We start from the raw sequence: 13,569 nt of genomic DNA, 5'->3' as shown, positions 1-13,569 counted from the left end.
TATTTTCTTTCTAATTTTTTGGCTATGAGGAAAAGGTAAGTTATTTTAATCCATTGTCTAGGGGCGCAGTTGATAGAGACTGGCCTTGGAGTCAGGAGTACCTGAGTTCAAATCTGACCTCAGACACTTAATAATTACCTAGCTGTGTGGCCTTGGGCAAGCCACTTAACCCAACTGCCTTTGCAAAAACTTAAAAAACATCCATTGTCTATAGGACTCATAAACATACTTCAATTTGGTAATAAAAAGTCATTTCTCATCATTTCTGATGCTTCTGTCTTCCTGATGTGTGTGTCTGTGAAACTAATTGAAGGCAGTTTCTGTGCCTTGACAAAATGCTTCCTCGAAACTGCATTGTCTAGAAAGACAATGATAAAATTAGGTGTTACATTTCCAATTCAGAACTCAGCATCAAATAAGTCATAGTTTTGGTCAACAATGTCATAAAACAAAGAAACAATTTGAACAACTGTAAAAATTCAAAACGGGGGGTGGCTAGGTGGTGCAGTGGATAAAGCACCAGCCTTGGAGTCAGCAGTACTTGAGTTCAAATATGACCTCAGACACTTAATAATTACCTAGCTGCGTGGCCTTGGACAAGCCACTTAACCCCATTTGCCTTGCAAAAACCTAAAAAAAAAAAATTCAAAACAACTACATTATTTTCAAAGTCCTATAGTATAGATGTAAAGGTACTGTTATGTATTAATTATACAAGTACCTTATCATCTACTAATATGTACATACAGAATATTAAAATAGTTTAGCTGTCATCATCATCATCATCTTCAAAATCTTTGGGTTTGAGTCATTGCTCTGCTATTTATTATCAGTGTGGACCTTGTCTTAGTCTTTTTTACCTGTAAAACGAGGAGCTTAGATTATTTGATCTCTCCAGTTCCTCCCAGCTCTTAATGTTTTTTGTTCATGATCCGATCTCACCGGTTCATCCTTATGCTTTTCTTTGTTCTTGTGAAAATAATTTTGGTAAATTCTATATGCTGTTCTAATAGCTAGCAAGTGATGGGAATTTTCTGTCAATTAAATTCTTTTCCTTTCGTTTTCTTTTAAGCCTTGCCCAAACCTCCTGGAACCCCTGTAGTGACGGAGAGCACAGCGACAAGCATTACCTTGACGTGGGACTCGGGGAATCCTGAGCCAGTTTCTTACTATATTATTCAGCACAAACCTAAAAATTCTGAGGAAGCTTATAAAGAAATTGATGGTGTGGCAACAACGCGCTACAGTGTGGCTGGTCTGAGCCCCTACTCTGATTATGAATTCCGGGTGGTTGCGGTCAACAACATCGGGAGAGGACCCCCGAGCGAACCGGTCTTAACCCAGACTTCGGAGCAAGCACCTTCCAGCGCCCCTCGAGATGTGCAGGCTCGAATGTTGAGTTCAACCACCATTTTGGTTCAGTGGAAAGAACCTGAGGAACCCAATGGGCAGATCCAAGGCTATAGGGTTTATTACACAATGGACCCTTCTCAGCATGTCAATAACTGGATGAAGCACAATGTTGCCGACAGTCAGATCACTACTATTGGGAACTTAGTGCCACAGAAAACTTACTCTGTGAAGGTCTTGGCTTTTACCTCAATTGGAGATGGTCCCCTTTCAAGTGACATTCAGGTCATCACTCAGACAGGAGGTAAGCTGGCCTGGAGCTACTGCAAGCTTGCTCTCTCTCCCTCTTTTGCTCTCATTTTCTTAGGAGGACATAATGACAAGTTAGGATATTATTTTTTGTATAACTTTTTCCGGGAGATATTCTACTACATTCAGATTAGGGATGGAACTTATATTTCAATATTTCCATTGTCCCTGAATTTTTGAAATGATTTTCTTCATTATATAAAGATATCAAAATATAAAATAATAATTTGTCTAAAAGGAGCAGGACTTGAGACAAGGTAATTCAAATAATTTTTAAACATGGAAAATAAATCTGATACTACATTTCTTAATGCTTAAGACAAAAACATAGACTCTTGGGATTAGAACTTTCACTTGCTTACAAGAAGAAGCATGCAGATTTGTCTTTAGAAAATTTATTTTCCTGGAACTAAATTGAAGCGAGGATTTATATTATAGATCTTTGTAGAAAGATTTCGAATGGTCTGCGACTAATATCTTCAATTCTGCAGGATATATAGAAACATCTTTCAAATATGTGTCTTTATTAAAAGCAATGCATATAATATTAATTATATTAAATAATAAAATAAGAATTATACTAATGTAATGAGTAATAATAATAATATGGGCTTTTCTTTGAAGAAGAGATAATAGAATATAAGCAACTTGAATGTGGAGACTACATCTTAATTTTTTTTAATATGTCCCCCCAGTGCCCTGCACTATGATGTTTAATGAATAAATGAGTGAATGAATGATTTAATGAATGTGCAAATGAAAAAATAATTCAGGGAACTTGTAATTACACCAGGAAAGAATTTGGAGAATTTAACTAAGAAGATAATTAATATGTACATTACATTTTCTCTCAATATTAAGTTTCTTATAGGAGATTCAAACAGGGACTAATACTCATTCAAATATCAGAATCCTTAAAAAGTGCCAGAAGTTCACAAAGTCTACATTAAAAATTAAAATGAGAACTTTGCATTTCAATAATTAACACACTTATATAATCCTTTATATGCATAATTTCATTTAATCCTTAGATATCCTCTGAAGGAGATACTACAATTAGTATTAGGTCAGTTTTGCAGATAAGGAAACTGAGACTCAGAGAGATTAATTAACCTACCAGAAGTCACCCAGGTAGTGTCAGATGCTATTTTTTAACTCAATGTTCCCATGCCTCTATCTCTAACAATCTTTCCACTAAACCATACTACCTCGCCTTTAGATCCAAATTAGAGAATCAGAGCTTAATTCCCTATAATTTGCCTCTTACCTATTGATCTTTTAATGGTAATTGAATGTAATACTGATATATATATATATATATATATATATATATACCCAATTATTTATTTTGAATTTGAAATGTTTGTGGCATTTTCAAAGCTGAAATTATTTTTTACTGTCTTCTCACACCCATTATTCTTATTATATTGTTATCATTTTTCACTAAATTAGATACTTTCCTTGTATATTTCTTTTTAACACCTTAACTATATACTTTCTACAGAACTTATTTTATTTTGATGGCATGGAATGATGTTAAAAATGGAATGTTCAGCATTTGACATTATGAACTTTTTAGGGAAGGTATATTCCCTAAATTTTATCCAAATATCTATCTCTGTTGGCTGCCAGAACTTCAGTGGCTTCATGGACTTTCCTTATATTTCCTTCTTCTGCCTCAATATCCTTCTTCTGAAACTCATATAGAAGTAAAATACCTCCTATATGATAGCTTTTTACTTGTAGCAGTGGAGAAAATGGCATGAAGAAGATGAAATTTTTCTCTTGGGTGATTTTTTGCCTTAAGCTTTTTTCTCTTTGGGGAGAAATATAAAACTATACTTTACGTTTTTGTGGCCTTAAAGTTGTAGCAATTGAAGAGAAGGAAAGAAATGTAAAGCCTTAGATAGGAAGGCTTTTGTAAAAGAAACAAGATACTCCCAGGTTAATCTCATCACCACTAATCTTATAATCATACTGCTAATTCAGTCCTTGACTGACAACACCTCCCTAGGCCTTCTTTTTCCTCTGATTGGAAGACTTGAGAATGGAGGCCGAGATTCCTCTCAGTACCTTCCTTTAGAGAGGGTAGAAACTGTATTTTGTATCTGCCCCTGTCCATATTTTGAACTCCATCAAATACTATGAACCTCAAACCAGGTGCCCTCTGGTCTCCCTGTTCTCCTCCACCCCCAGTTCCCTGCCTCCTTTTGTCTGTTGTCTCCCCTCTTCCCCCTATTAGATTGTGAGCTCCTTGCAAGCAGAAACTATCTTTTTATGAATTGTATTTTCAATGCTTGGAATGAAGTAGTTATTTAATAAATGTTCATTGGTATTGGATAGAAATGTATAGTATTTTAAAGATCATTATAAAGAGAGATTTTTTTCAAGGGGCAATTAGATTTTCAACTTCAACTTTATTTTGTACAGACTATATTTGCCTCTTCATGTTCATCCCATTTTTAGACAAAGGCAGCTTGGGCTTCAATTAGTGAAGCTTAGTTTTCACTTATCATCCAAGCTTTGCTTTGCACATATTCTATATACTTGTGATATACTCTCAGTCCTAGAAAGACAGTTAAAATATTTAATGGGGGGGGATCTTTATGGAATGTTAAATATCCTATTTGGGAAAAAAATTGACCTCCTACTAGACAAAAATTACAAAAATAGGCAGAGATTTAGTATGAAATGAAAAGAAATTAGGTAATTAACACAATTTATAATAGCTAGGGGTAGAATTAAATTTATTCTTATGAAGCAGTACAACACACACATGTAATATAATTGCCTCTGTAGCCCAACATTTGAACCCTGATGAATGAATACCACTTTGTATCATAATAGTACTGGTACAAACCTGGAAAGCCTGTGTCCTCAGAAGCCTTTGCTCTTGTACAAGTATTATGATCATTAGAGAGGAAAATGTTTGAGAATTTAAAAATAAATCTCATTCATTTCACAGCTGTTTCTAGGATTTTCTTTTTTTTTTGCCTTTTTTTCTTTTAAATATCAGCTACACATGCATTTGATTTGAATATGACAAAATGACTCCTTGGGATAAGCCATCTTTAATTGAAATCTCCCTTTCCAGGAAGTCTGAGTAGTTTCAGCCTCTGGATGAAGATTAGGCAGGGTTTCATCTTTGCACAAAAAACTAAAGACTCAATTTAAAAAAGAAAAAAAATATTAGTATGGTACAGAGTGATCATAGAATGCTGAGTCAGGATAATAAGGAAGATTTGGTTTAAAGTATTATTTAACTGAATTGTCTGGTGAAATGCCTTAAAAGCAACTAGCTAACTTTAGGAGGAACCCACCCACACATGAAAATGTTAGTCAAAGCTACTATCAAGTAGTCCAGCCATCAATATTTTACTTTAATCCTTAAAAGGAATATGAGTTTAACTTAACTCCATGTACTCTAAAATATAGTTTAATTTTTATAAAAACGGTAGAATGAGTGTCTTAGGAAGTACCCCAAAAGAGTAAGAAAATTCAGTCACTTTCAGTAAGAATTTCTCAAGGGCTTAAGGTGTACAAGTCATTGCAGAAGACTCTAGGAATACATGGGGGGGGGAGTAGAGAAATAATTTTATCAGGGCTTCAGAATAAGAAATTGAGACTGGACAATTATTTTGTCTAAGACAGATTAAGAGTAAAACAGAAACAATATAAATAATTAAAGTCATTAGACTTTCAAGGTGTTTTCATTCAGCTATTTAATTTGCTATTAATGTGAAAGGGGGGGGGCATTTACCAAAGAAGTTTTATCTTCATAGCAACCTATTAATAAGATAGCATGACAGTTTTACTGCCATGGTATTTTTATATTTGGTGTGATCCAGCTTTTATTATATGTTATCTATTGAATTTAACAAAGATTTCTTAAGTACAAGGCAATGTTTTGGTTCTGAGATGAAAAATGATGCAATCTCTACCCTCAAGAAACCTACAATCTCTTAATAATAGGGAGTTGGGTAGGGGAGGGTATGGGGGAAGGGCATGTTAGGTAGAGGCTGAGTCTCTCTCAGGGAAATAATGGTTCATAATTAAATTAAATACAAAATGCTACTGGGATAAAATTAAGAGAACTAGGCAAAATGGTTTGAGAAAATTTGAGGAGGGAGATTTTATTTTCTTCCTTATATTAGGAGGTAAAATTACACTAGAGAAACAATTTAACTCCATATTTGTGGGTATGTCTGTGTGGGTACACAGGAGGGTTTATGCACAGAATATGTGACTCCTTGTCACAACTGTGTGACTATACAGATATAAATCTTTTACTGATGTGTTACTTTTTGTTCCTATGGAATTTTTCTTTTTGGAACAAATTATATTCCATTTGCTTTCCTCTTTCCTAGCCTGTTTATGTTTCCCTCTATTCTCCTTCCTTGATGTTTCATATCCTTTTATCTCCTTTTCTCTGGCTGAATGATTAAGTTAGGTCACCCACTGGGCAGATTCTTTTCCAAAAATATAGATATTCTATTCAAAAAATACTTTCCTCAGGCATCAAATTAGTGAGAATTTTAAAGTTTATAATACAAAAAGGAAAAAAAATGGTTTAGGAAATTGGAAATATGAATTAAGGTTATTGTTGGCCTTGAGCTTAAGCACATAAACACTATATATACACAGTATATACCTTTGAAATGAATTGACTTAAAACAATGAAAATAAAATGATATATCAGAAGAATTCCTAGAAATCATTCATTCATTTAGTCTTTTTTTTAAAAAACTATATTTTAGTATGTCACTGAACTATTGTATTCACAGAAAAATGATTTAAAGAGCAAGATTAAATTGGAAGCTGCTTTTAACACTTAATCTGTTTCTAATATGTCACTAATGAAAAGCATCTGAATAATAATAATGTAGGGGATTCTGGTCCTTCTCAGTTTTCTCCTCAGTAAAATGGAACTGAATGAATGGACTCTAAGGTCTCAGCTTGCAATTTATGATCTTTTGTCATTCTGAGTCTATCTTACTCTAAAAATGTTTATCAACATGATAATTCAATCTTGTTATTAAAACACTGGATTGTATCTTTCATAATCTTTTGTGTTTACCAAAATTTTAAATGACATTTGTTGCTAAATGTTAAGTTTACTTGTTTTTTAATTGATCAACTTAGAATATTCAGAAATTATTCAATGGGCTTGAGGAAATTATGAAACATGTTTGAACTAATTGTGAACATATTTTAATATTCATATAGTAGGAAAAATATATAATTATCTGAATCAGGATTTGACTTCATAGATAGGATTACTTATTCCTATATGTAATTCAAAAAAAGTTTTTGAACTGAAATATTATTTTATGATTAATGTAGGATTAAAGTAGAAGAATATTGTACAGGAATACTATAAAGTTCCTGAACTCACCACCATATGGTAGCAATTGTGTAGGAGTTTGATTAAGGTGGATGGACCTTAAATTCTGCCTCTTTTTTTTTAGGCTTTGCATTTATAAGAAAGAAGTATGAGTCTCAATTTTATCATTTTCAGAAAAGGAATAATAATTATATAACTTATCATAACTCCCAACATTTTGTGGAAAAAGTCCCTTCCAAACCATAAAAAAGTACAATATTCAATATAATTTTAAATATCTTTAGTAATTACCTAGAAAATATAGGCTGGACAATGAAAATACTGGCAGAGTTGGGCACAGTGCTAACAAATGGGCTTGGAGAACAGTTGGAGAAATGTGTAGGAAAGGTCTCTTGTAAAAAGTATAACCTGAATTGAATGGGAATCTAAGATATAGAGGTAAGGGAAGGAGAGCATTCTAATAATGGAGCATAACTGATGCAAAGACACAGAAATAGAAGGTGGAATGTTAGCAAACTGTAAGTAGGTCAGTTTGAGCAGAATATTGAGTGTATAAGGGAGAGAATCCTGTAATACAAGATTGGCTGGAGTCAGGTTGTGAAAGGCTTTAAATACTAAGCAAAAAAGTTTGTCTTTTTATCCTAGGAACATTAGGTAGGTAGTCATTTGAACTTATGAATTGGGGAGTTTCACGTCATATCTGTGCTTCAGGAATGTCAATTCAGTAATTGTATAGAGGATATGAGAGGTAAGAGTCTTGATCTAGATTCTATAGTATTCAGTTAGGAAGCTATTATAGTTGTGTAGGCAAGAGGTAAGAAGAGTCAGAGCTAGGGCTGTGATCTTGTGTAAAGAGTGAAAGGAATGAATGTGAGAAATGTTATGGATGTAGAACTGAAAAGACTTAGAAAGTAATAAGATATGGGGATAAGAAAGAGCAAAGACCTAGGAATAATTCTGTATTGACTGGAGTGAACTGAGTCATTCAGTATGAACCTGAGCAACTGATGTATGGTGATATTCACAATAGATATAAGGAAATTAGGAATAAGGGAATATTCAAGGGAATGATAACACATTCTGTTCTGTACTTGTTAAGCATTAGAGGCTTATAGGACATCAAAGTATTGATATCCACTACACATTTGTTTTTGGTGTTACTAGAGCCAAAGTCATCTGCATTAATATTTGAACCCAGAGAAATTGTCTCTAAGCCTTTCTTTAATCTACTTAAGTAAATACAAATTAAATTATTAATGTTTTTGTTTACTGAAGGTTCATAATCTATGAGTTTAATTATTTATCTTGGATATTAAAACATAATTTTATGTTTTTACATAACTAAATAGATGACATTTAAAGTAATTCTATTATGTTTATATTTTAAGTATTTCAGAAGTACTTATGGAATGGCAAAAGAAAGGATGTAACAAGTTCATCTTATTTTAGAATGAATTACCCTGTTCCCCCCAAATTATTACTTATTGTAAGGTAAATGTAGTCACCCTTAAGTGACTTAATAAATATATAATTTTGATCATTGAAATTAGGTGCAGGGGTGGCTAGGTGGCACAGTGGATAGAACGGTGGAGTCAGGAGTACCTGAGTTCAAATCTGACCTCAGACTCTTATTAATTACCTAGCTGTATAGCCTTGGGCAAACCACTTAACCCCATTGCCTTGCAAAAAAACCTAAAAAAAAACAGAAAGGAAGGAAGGAAGGAAGGAAGGAAGGAAGGAAGGAAGGAAGGAAGAAAGAAAGAAAGAAAGAAAGAAAGAAAGAAAGAAAGAAAGAAAGAAAGAAAGAAAGAAAGAAAGAAAGAAAGAAAAAGAAAGAAAGTACAAAACTTAGAAGATGATTTGGAAATATTTCCATATTTGCAGGTAATAGAAGCAGAAGAAATGTCTTTAATATTAAGATATAAACAGATGCTTCTAATTGTAATTAAAGGTGATAGCTCTCCTATACTCTGCTTATATTCTTATATTCCCCATTAGAGTTAAAGTCCTTGAGGTCAGGGACTATATTTTGCCACTTTTTATATCCCTAGGGCTTAACTCAGGACCTGGTACATAGTAGACTCTTAACAAATGTCCATTGATTTACTATATTCCTAAGAATCATTGCCTGTGTCTTGAAACAATTGTAAGCACCTTAGAGGAGGTGGACCAACACTATCCTTGGAACTAACCCAGTGACTAACTTATAGCCTGTGATGGTTCTTGAATTCAATTCCTACAATAGATTTAGAAGCACTTGAAAAACTAAAGGTTATATAGAAGTTTATATAGCTAAAGGCTATATAGAAAATATTATCACTAACATGCATTGATGAGTGATGATTGATTCTATCCCTAGATCTACTTCTACACCAGCCCACCATCTTGGGCTTCATTTGATTCAGATGGATTCTTAGTTATTTTTTTAAGTCCTGAGTTTATGTGATTTGATAAGGTTGATAATGAATTACTCCGTACATTCTTTCCCTTCCCTCTTTTCAGTACCAGGCCAACCACTAAACTTCAAAGCAGAACCTGAATCTGAAACCAGCATTTTGCTTTCCTGGACACCCCCACGCTCTGACACCATTGCTAGTTATGAGCTGGTTTACAATGATGGGGACCATGGAGAAGAGGTAGGTAATTTAAGACTTTTTTTTCATGAGAGTGTTCATGGACAAATATTTTGATATTTGATATTTATTACAGTGACCTAATATGTCAGAGAACTGCAGGGTAAAAATACCTATCTATCATGGAGCTCTAGATCAGGAACTTTTATTGTATCATGGACCCTTTTGGAAGTCTGAAGAAATCAATTGACTCTTTCTCAAATATTTTAAATGCCTAAAATAAAATACATAGTGTTAAAAAGAAAATCAATTTTATTGAAATACATTGTCAAAATATTGATCGAAAAATAGTTCATAGACCCCAGCTAAGAACCCTTGCCTCAGAGAATCCTGGTAACTAAGCTTAATGACTCTTTTAGACTCTTTTGCAAAATCTGCTTATAACACAGAGAAAAAGAAGTGGATATGGGATTTAAAATTTGATTTGAGTCCCAATAATGTCACATATTAGTTTATGATCTTTGTCGATTTATTTTCTCTTTTGGGGGCTCAGTTTCCTTTTCTATAAAATAAAAATGTTGAACTAAATGATTTCTAGCTTCCTTTCTGACTTCTACTCCAGTGGTTTTTAACCCTGTGTCTGGGAACTTTTAAAAAATATTTTTCAATTTAAATTTTTTAATTGAAATTGAAATTTAAAAAATATTTAAATATAATTACTTTTCTTTTGTAACATTATATATTTCATTTTATGCATTATTCTGAGATGGGATCTATAGGCTTCACTAGGCTACCAAAGGAGTTCAGTACACAAAAAAAGTTTATGAATATCTCCTCTAGAGTTCTAATATTCTTATTCACTCATACCATTATAGCAAAATGACTAGAATTGTACTAGTAGTGTGTAGTTAAAAAAATACTTCCTGAGGTGCTTGAATGAACTTCCATTTCTCTCAACAAAAGGAGATACCACAGAGACTGAAGTTGCTTAAATCAGGAAATCAATAGTTTTTACAAGAATTTTGAAAAGGAAATGCAGGATGAAGAAGATATTTATTTGTCCGCAATAAAAGAAATATGTCCAGATGTGTGTGGTATAATGTAGGAAAAATATTGACACACAAAATTGAAAATGATGATTAACCTATATAGAACATACCAAATAAAGAGAAACTAAAGATGACTAGAAATGTTGAAACCTATAGAAAAGAAGATACAGGAGAGACATGAAAATGTTTTCTAATATTTGGAGAGTTTTCACATGGATAAGGGATTAAAATTTATGAATAGGATGTGGGGGCGGGGAGTAAGGAGAAGGATTTATATTGGGAATTGCCAAAGGAGATTTTATTTAATGTTAAGGAAACCTTCCTGAGAATTGAAGTTTTGCAAAATGCAATGATTTACACTGGATTTCTCCTCATTGGATATTTTCAAATGTTCTTTAGGAAATGTTAGATAGAGTTTCTTTTTTCAGGTCTAGTATAGACTAAATGACTTTTGAATTTCCTTCTAAATATAAGATTCTGAAATGTTATGAACTAAGCAACAGATTCATCAGCAGTGTCACTTATAAGAGATATGAAAGTTCAGGTATGTTGCCCAAGTTGTATGAGGAAAGACATAGGAGGAAAACTTGAACTGAATAAGAATAAAAAAAGACAAGGGATTATGGCAGAAATTTTCAGAGTTTTGTAATTATCAACAAAACCAGAAATTGAATATACCAAGGGGGGAAATGAGAGGATATGGAAGTTGATAAGACAAGTTAAGTAAAACAGGGTAAGATATCCTGATAAAAGATAAGAAATTAGTAAAACCAGGTAAAGGTGCTTATAAGATGAGAAAAGGAAAGCTATTGGCAAAAAAATTACAAAGGACTAATGAATTTATTTCTAGGAAGTGTGGAATTATCAAGAATTTTGCTTCGAATAGAATAGACACTGACTATATTTTTGCCATAGCTGAGAGACTTTTATTGGAGCTCAAAATATCAGTTGTTTTCTCCTGGAAGAAAAGACCAAGGGAGGGGTTGAAGATACTAGCTCTACTTATCAGAGATAACTATCCTTATTAGGGATAATGAATTGTTCCCTTAAAAAAAAAGAAGAAAAGAAGAACAAGAAGGAGAAGAAAAAGGTGGGGGGAGACCTTTCTTGTGAAAACAAAGAGGAAAAAAATATCTGAAAATCCTAGAATAATCCATATCTGTGCCAAGAAGTTGGAGGTTAGAAAAATATGAGGCAGGGGACTAAGGGTAGTGAGCAGAAAGCTGTTTAAAAAGAATGCCATGATTATAAAAAGTATGAAGTTATAATAACTTGAAAAAATTAAAAGGAGTAAAGAAAATATTCATTTAACTCAACAATCATTGTGCACATATTCTTTTTAAAGGAAATAATATTTCTTGACTCAACATTAAGCATCTACATATCTATACAAAAATTCTCATAGTGACATACTTAATTCTGGAGTCTAACATGTAATTTGTATACTATCCTAGCAATCAATCACACAGTTTACAAGTATGGAAAATATATAGAGCAGTTTTGAAGCCATCTCATTTTCATAGACATGTCTTACCTAGTTCCTAGAGAGAACATTTAGAGTCGCTATATGGACATCTGAAGCTAGAACAGAGAATTAATTATTCCTTGCTTCCTGGGAGAAAATACACTGTTATCTTCTATAGGTTCAATTCATTTGAATAGACACAAATGTAATTTTTTTTCCAAACTATCTTAGTTATATAGTCTCTTACCTTTCAAAGTTTACTATTACATTTGCAGTACCATATTCTTTTTCATATATTTTGAGATTTTTGATGAGATCCTCAGCCATGATCTCAAGTAGTCACTGTCCCAGGTAATATACTAAAACACATTTATTTGAATCTTAACGAAAGCATCCAAGTTCTTGTTATTGCTTACCCGCAGCAACGGATTACCATCGAGCCTTCAACGTCTTACCGGCTTCAAGGGCTGAAACCCAACAGTTTATATTATTTCCGTCTTGCTGCTCGCTCTCCTCAAGGCCTGGGTGCCTCCACGGCTGAAATCTCAGCCAGAACCATGCAGTCAAGTAGGTGTCTCTCTTTGCTTCTTTTTGTTTTTGTGCCAATCATATCCTTAGAAAAGAATAGAAAACTACATGCTTAATGATAGTCTGTGGATTAGGAAAGAGCTAAGAAAATTAAATTAAAAGAGTTATCTCTATGGATTTCTGAGCATTTCCAAATAAGCATGGATCACATTTTGCTATTTCCTGTGTTTCCTAAATGAAAAAACTTTCAATGAAGTTAATGTAAAAGTCCTATGTTTTGAGGAATGTTTTAGAGGAGGTATAGGGGCCTTTTAATTTATCAAAAGAATAACTTTTAATTATTTGTAAAATAATAACATTTAAAATAACTGACTGACATACAGAGCAAACTTAAGTGGGCATAACAAGCTAAGAGATTAGCTAAAGAAAGGATTTTAATAGTTTTTCAGTTACAGACAGTTTTAAGTTTCTTAATAAACATGTATTTCACATGTATGTGAAGAAAATTCAATTCCACTTTGTGATTAGTTGTGCATATGACACATGTATTGGAATTTGAAATATTATTATGAAGTCTGTAATTGAACTAAAGAATGACATTTGCTCTGGATTCCTAATCACCAAATATTTTTTTCCATCAGGTGGAATTTACTTTCATAGTTGTTTCAAGATAGTGTCTCATTTAGAACTGTTATTCCAAAATCTATCAATCTATTTATCTAGCTTTAAAAGTTGGTTCAGTATAGTAAATGCAAATAACATTTTCTCACCAATGAAATAATTAAAACTTCCTTCCTTTTAACTGCAAGAGGCTCATGGGAAAGTTTGCCTGCTTGAAACATATTGATGTCATCTTACATAGTTGTTTATACATTATCATCTAAGTATCATATGTGTATGATATATAGGCTTTTCTTCAGTTTTGTAAATTGAATACTACTGACCTAATTC

The 13,569-nt window shown here is 32.9% G+C and overlaps 1 protein-coding gene across 4 annotated transcripts in view; it reads left to right on the top strand.

The window, feature by feature from the left end:
• PTPRD (protein tyrosine phosphatase receptor type D) overlaps nt 1-13,569 on the top strand; it is a 604,004-nt gene that overhangs the window by 385,509 nt on the left and 204,926 nt on the right. For all 4 annotated transcript variants that reach the window (XM_074197507.1, XM_074197506.1, XM_074197505.1 and 1 more), the window contains exons 8-10: nt 1,073-1,654; nt 9,506-9,639; nt 12,513-12,657. In XM_074197507.1, the coding sequence (XP_074053608.1) occupies nt 1,073-1,654; nt 9,506-9,639; nt 12,513-12,657 (861 nt within the window). The remainder of the gene's footprint in view (nt 1-1,072; nt 1,655-9,505; nt 9,640-12,512; nt 12,658-13,569) is intronic.

Source organism: Macrotis lagotis, chromosome 8 (genome assembly GCF_037893015.1).
Source record: "Macrotis lagotis isolate mMagLag1 chromosome 8, bilby.v1.9.chrom.fasta, whole genome shotgun sequence".
NCBI lineage: Eukaryota > Metazoa > Chordata > Mammalia > Peramelemorphia > Peramelidae > Macrotis > Macrotis lagotis.
This window is presented reverse-complemented; position numbering and strand designations above follow the sequence as displayed.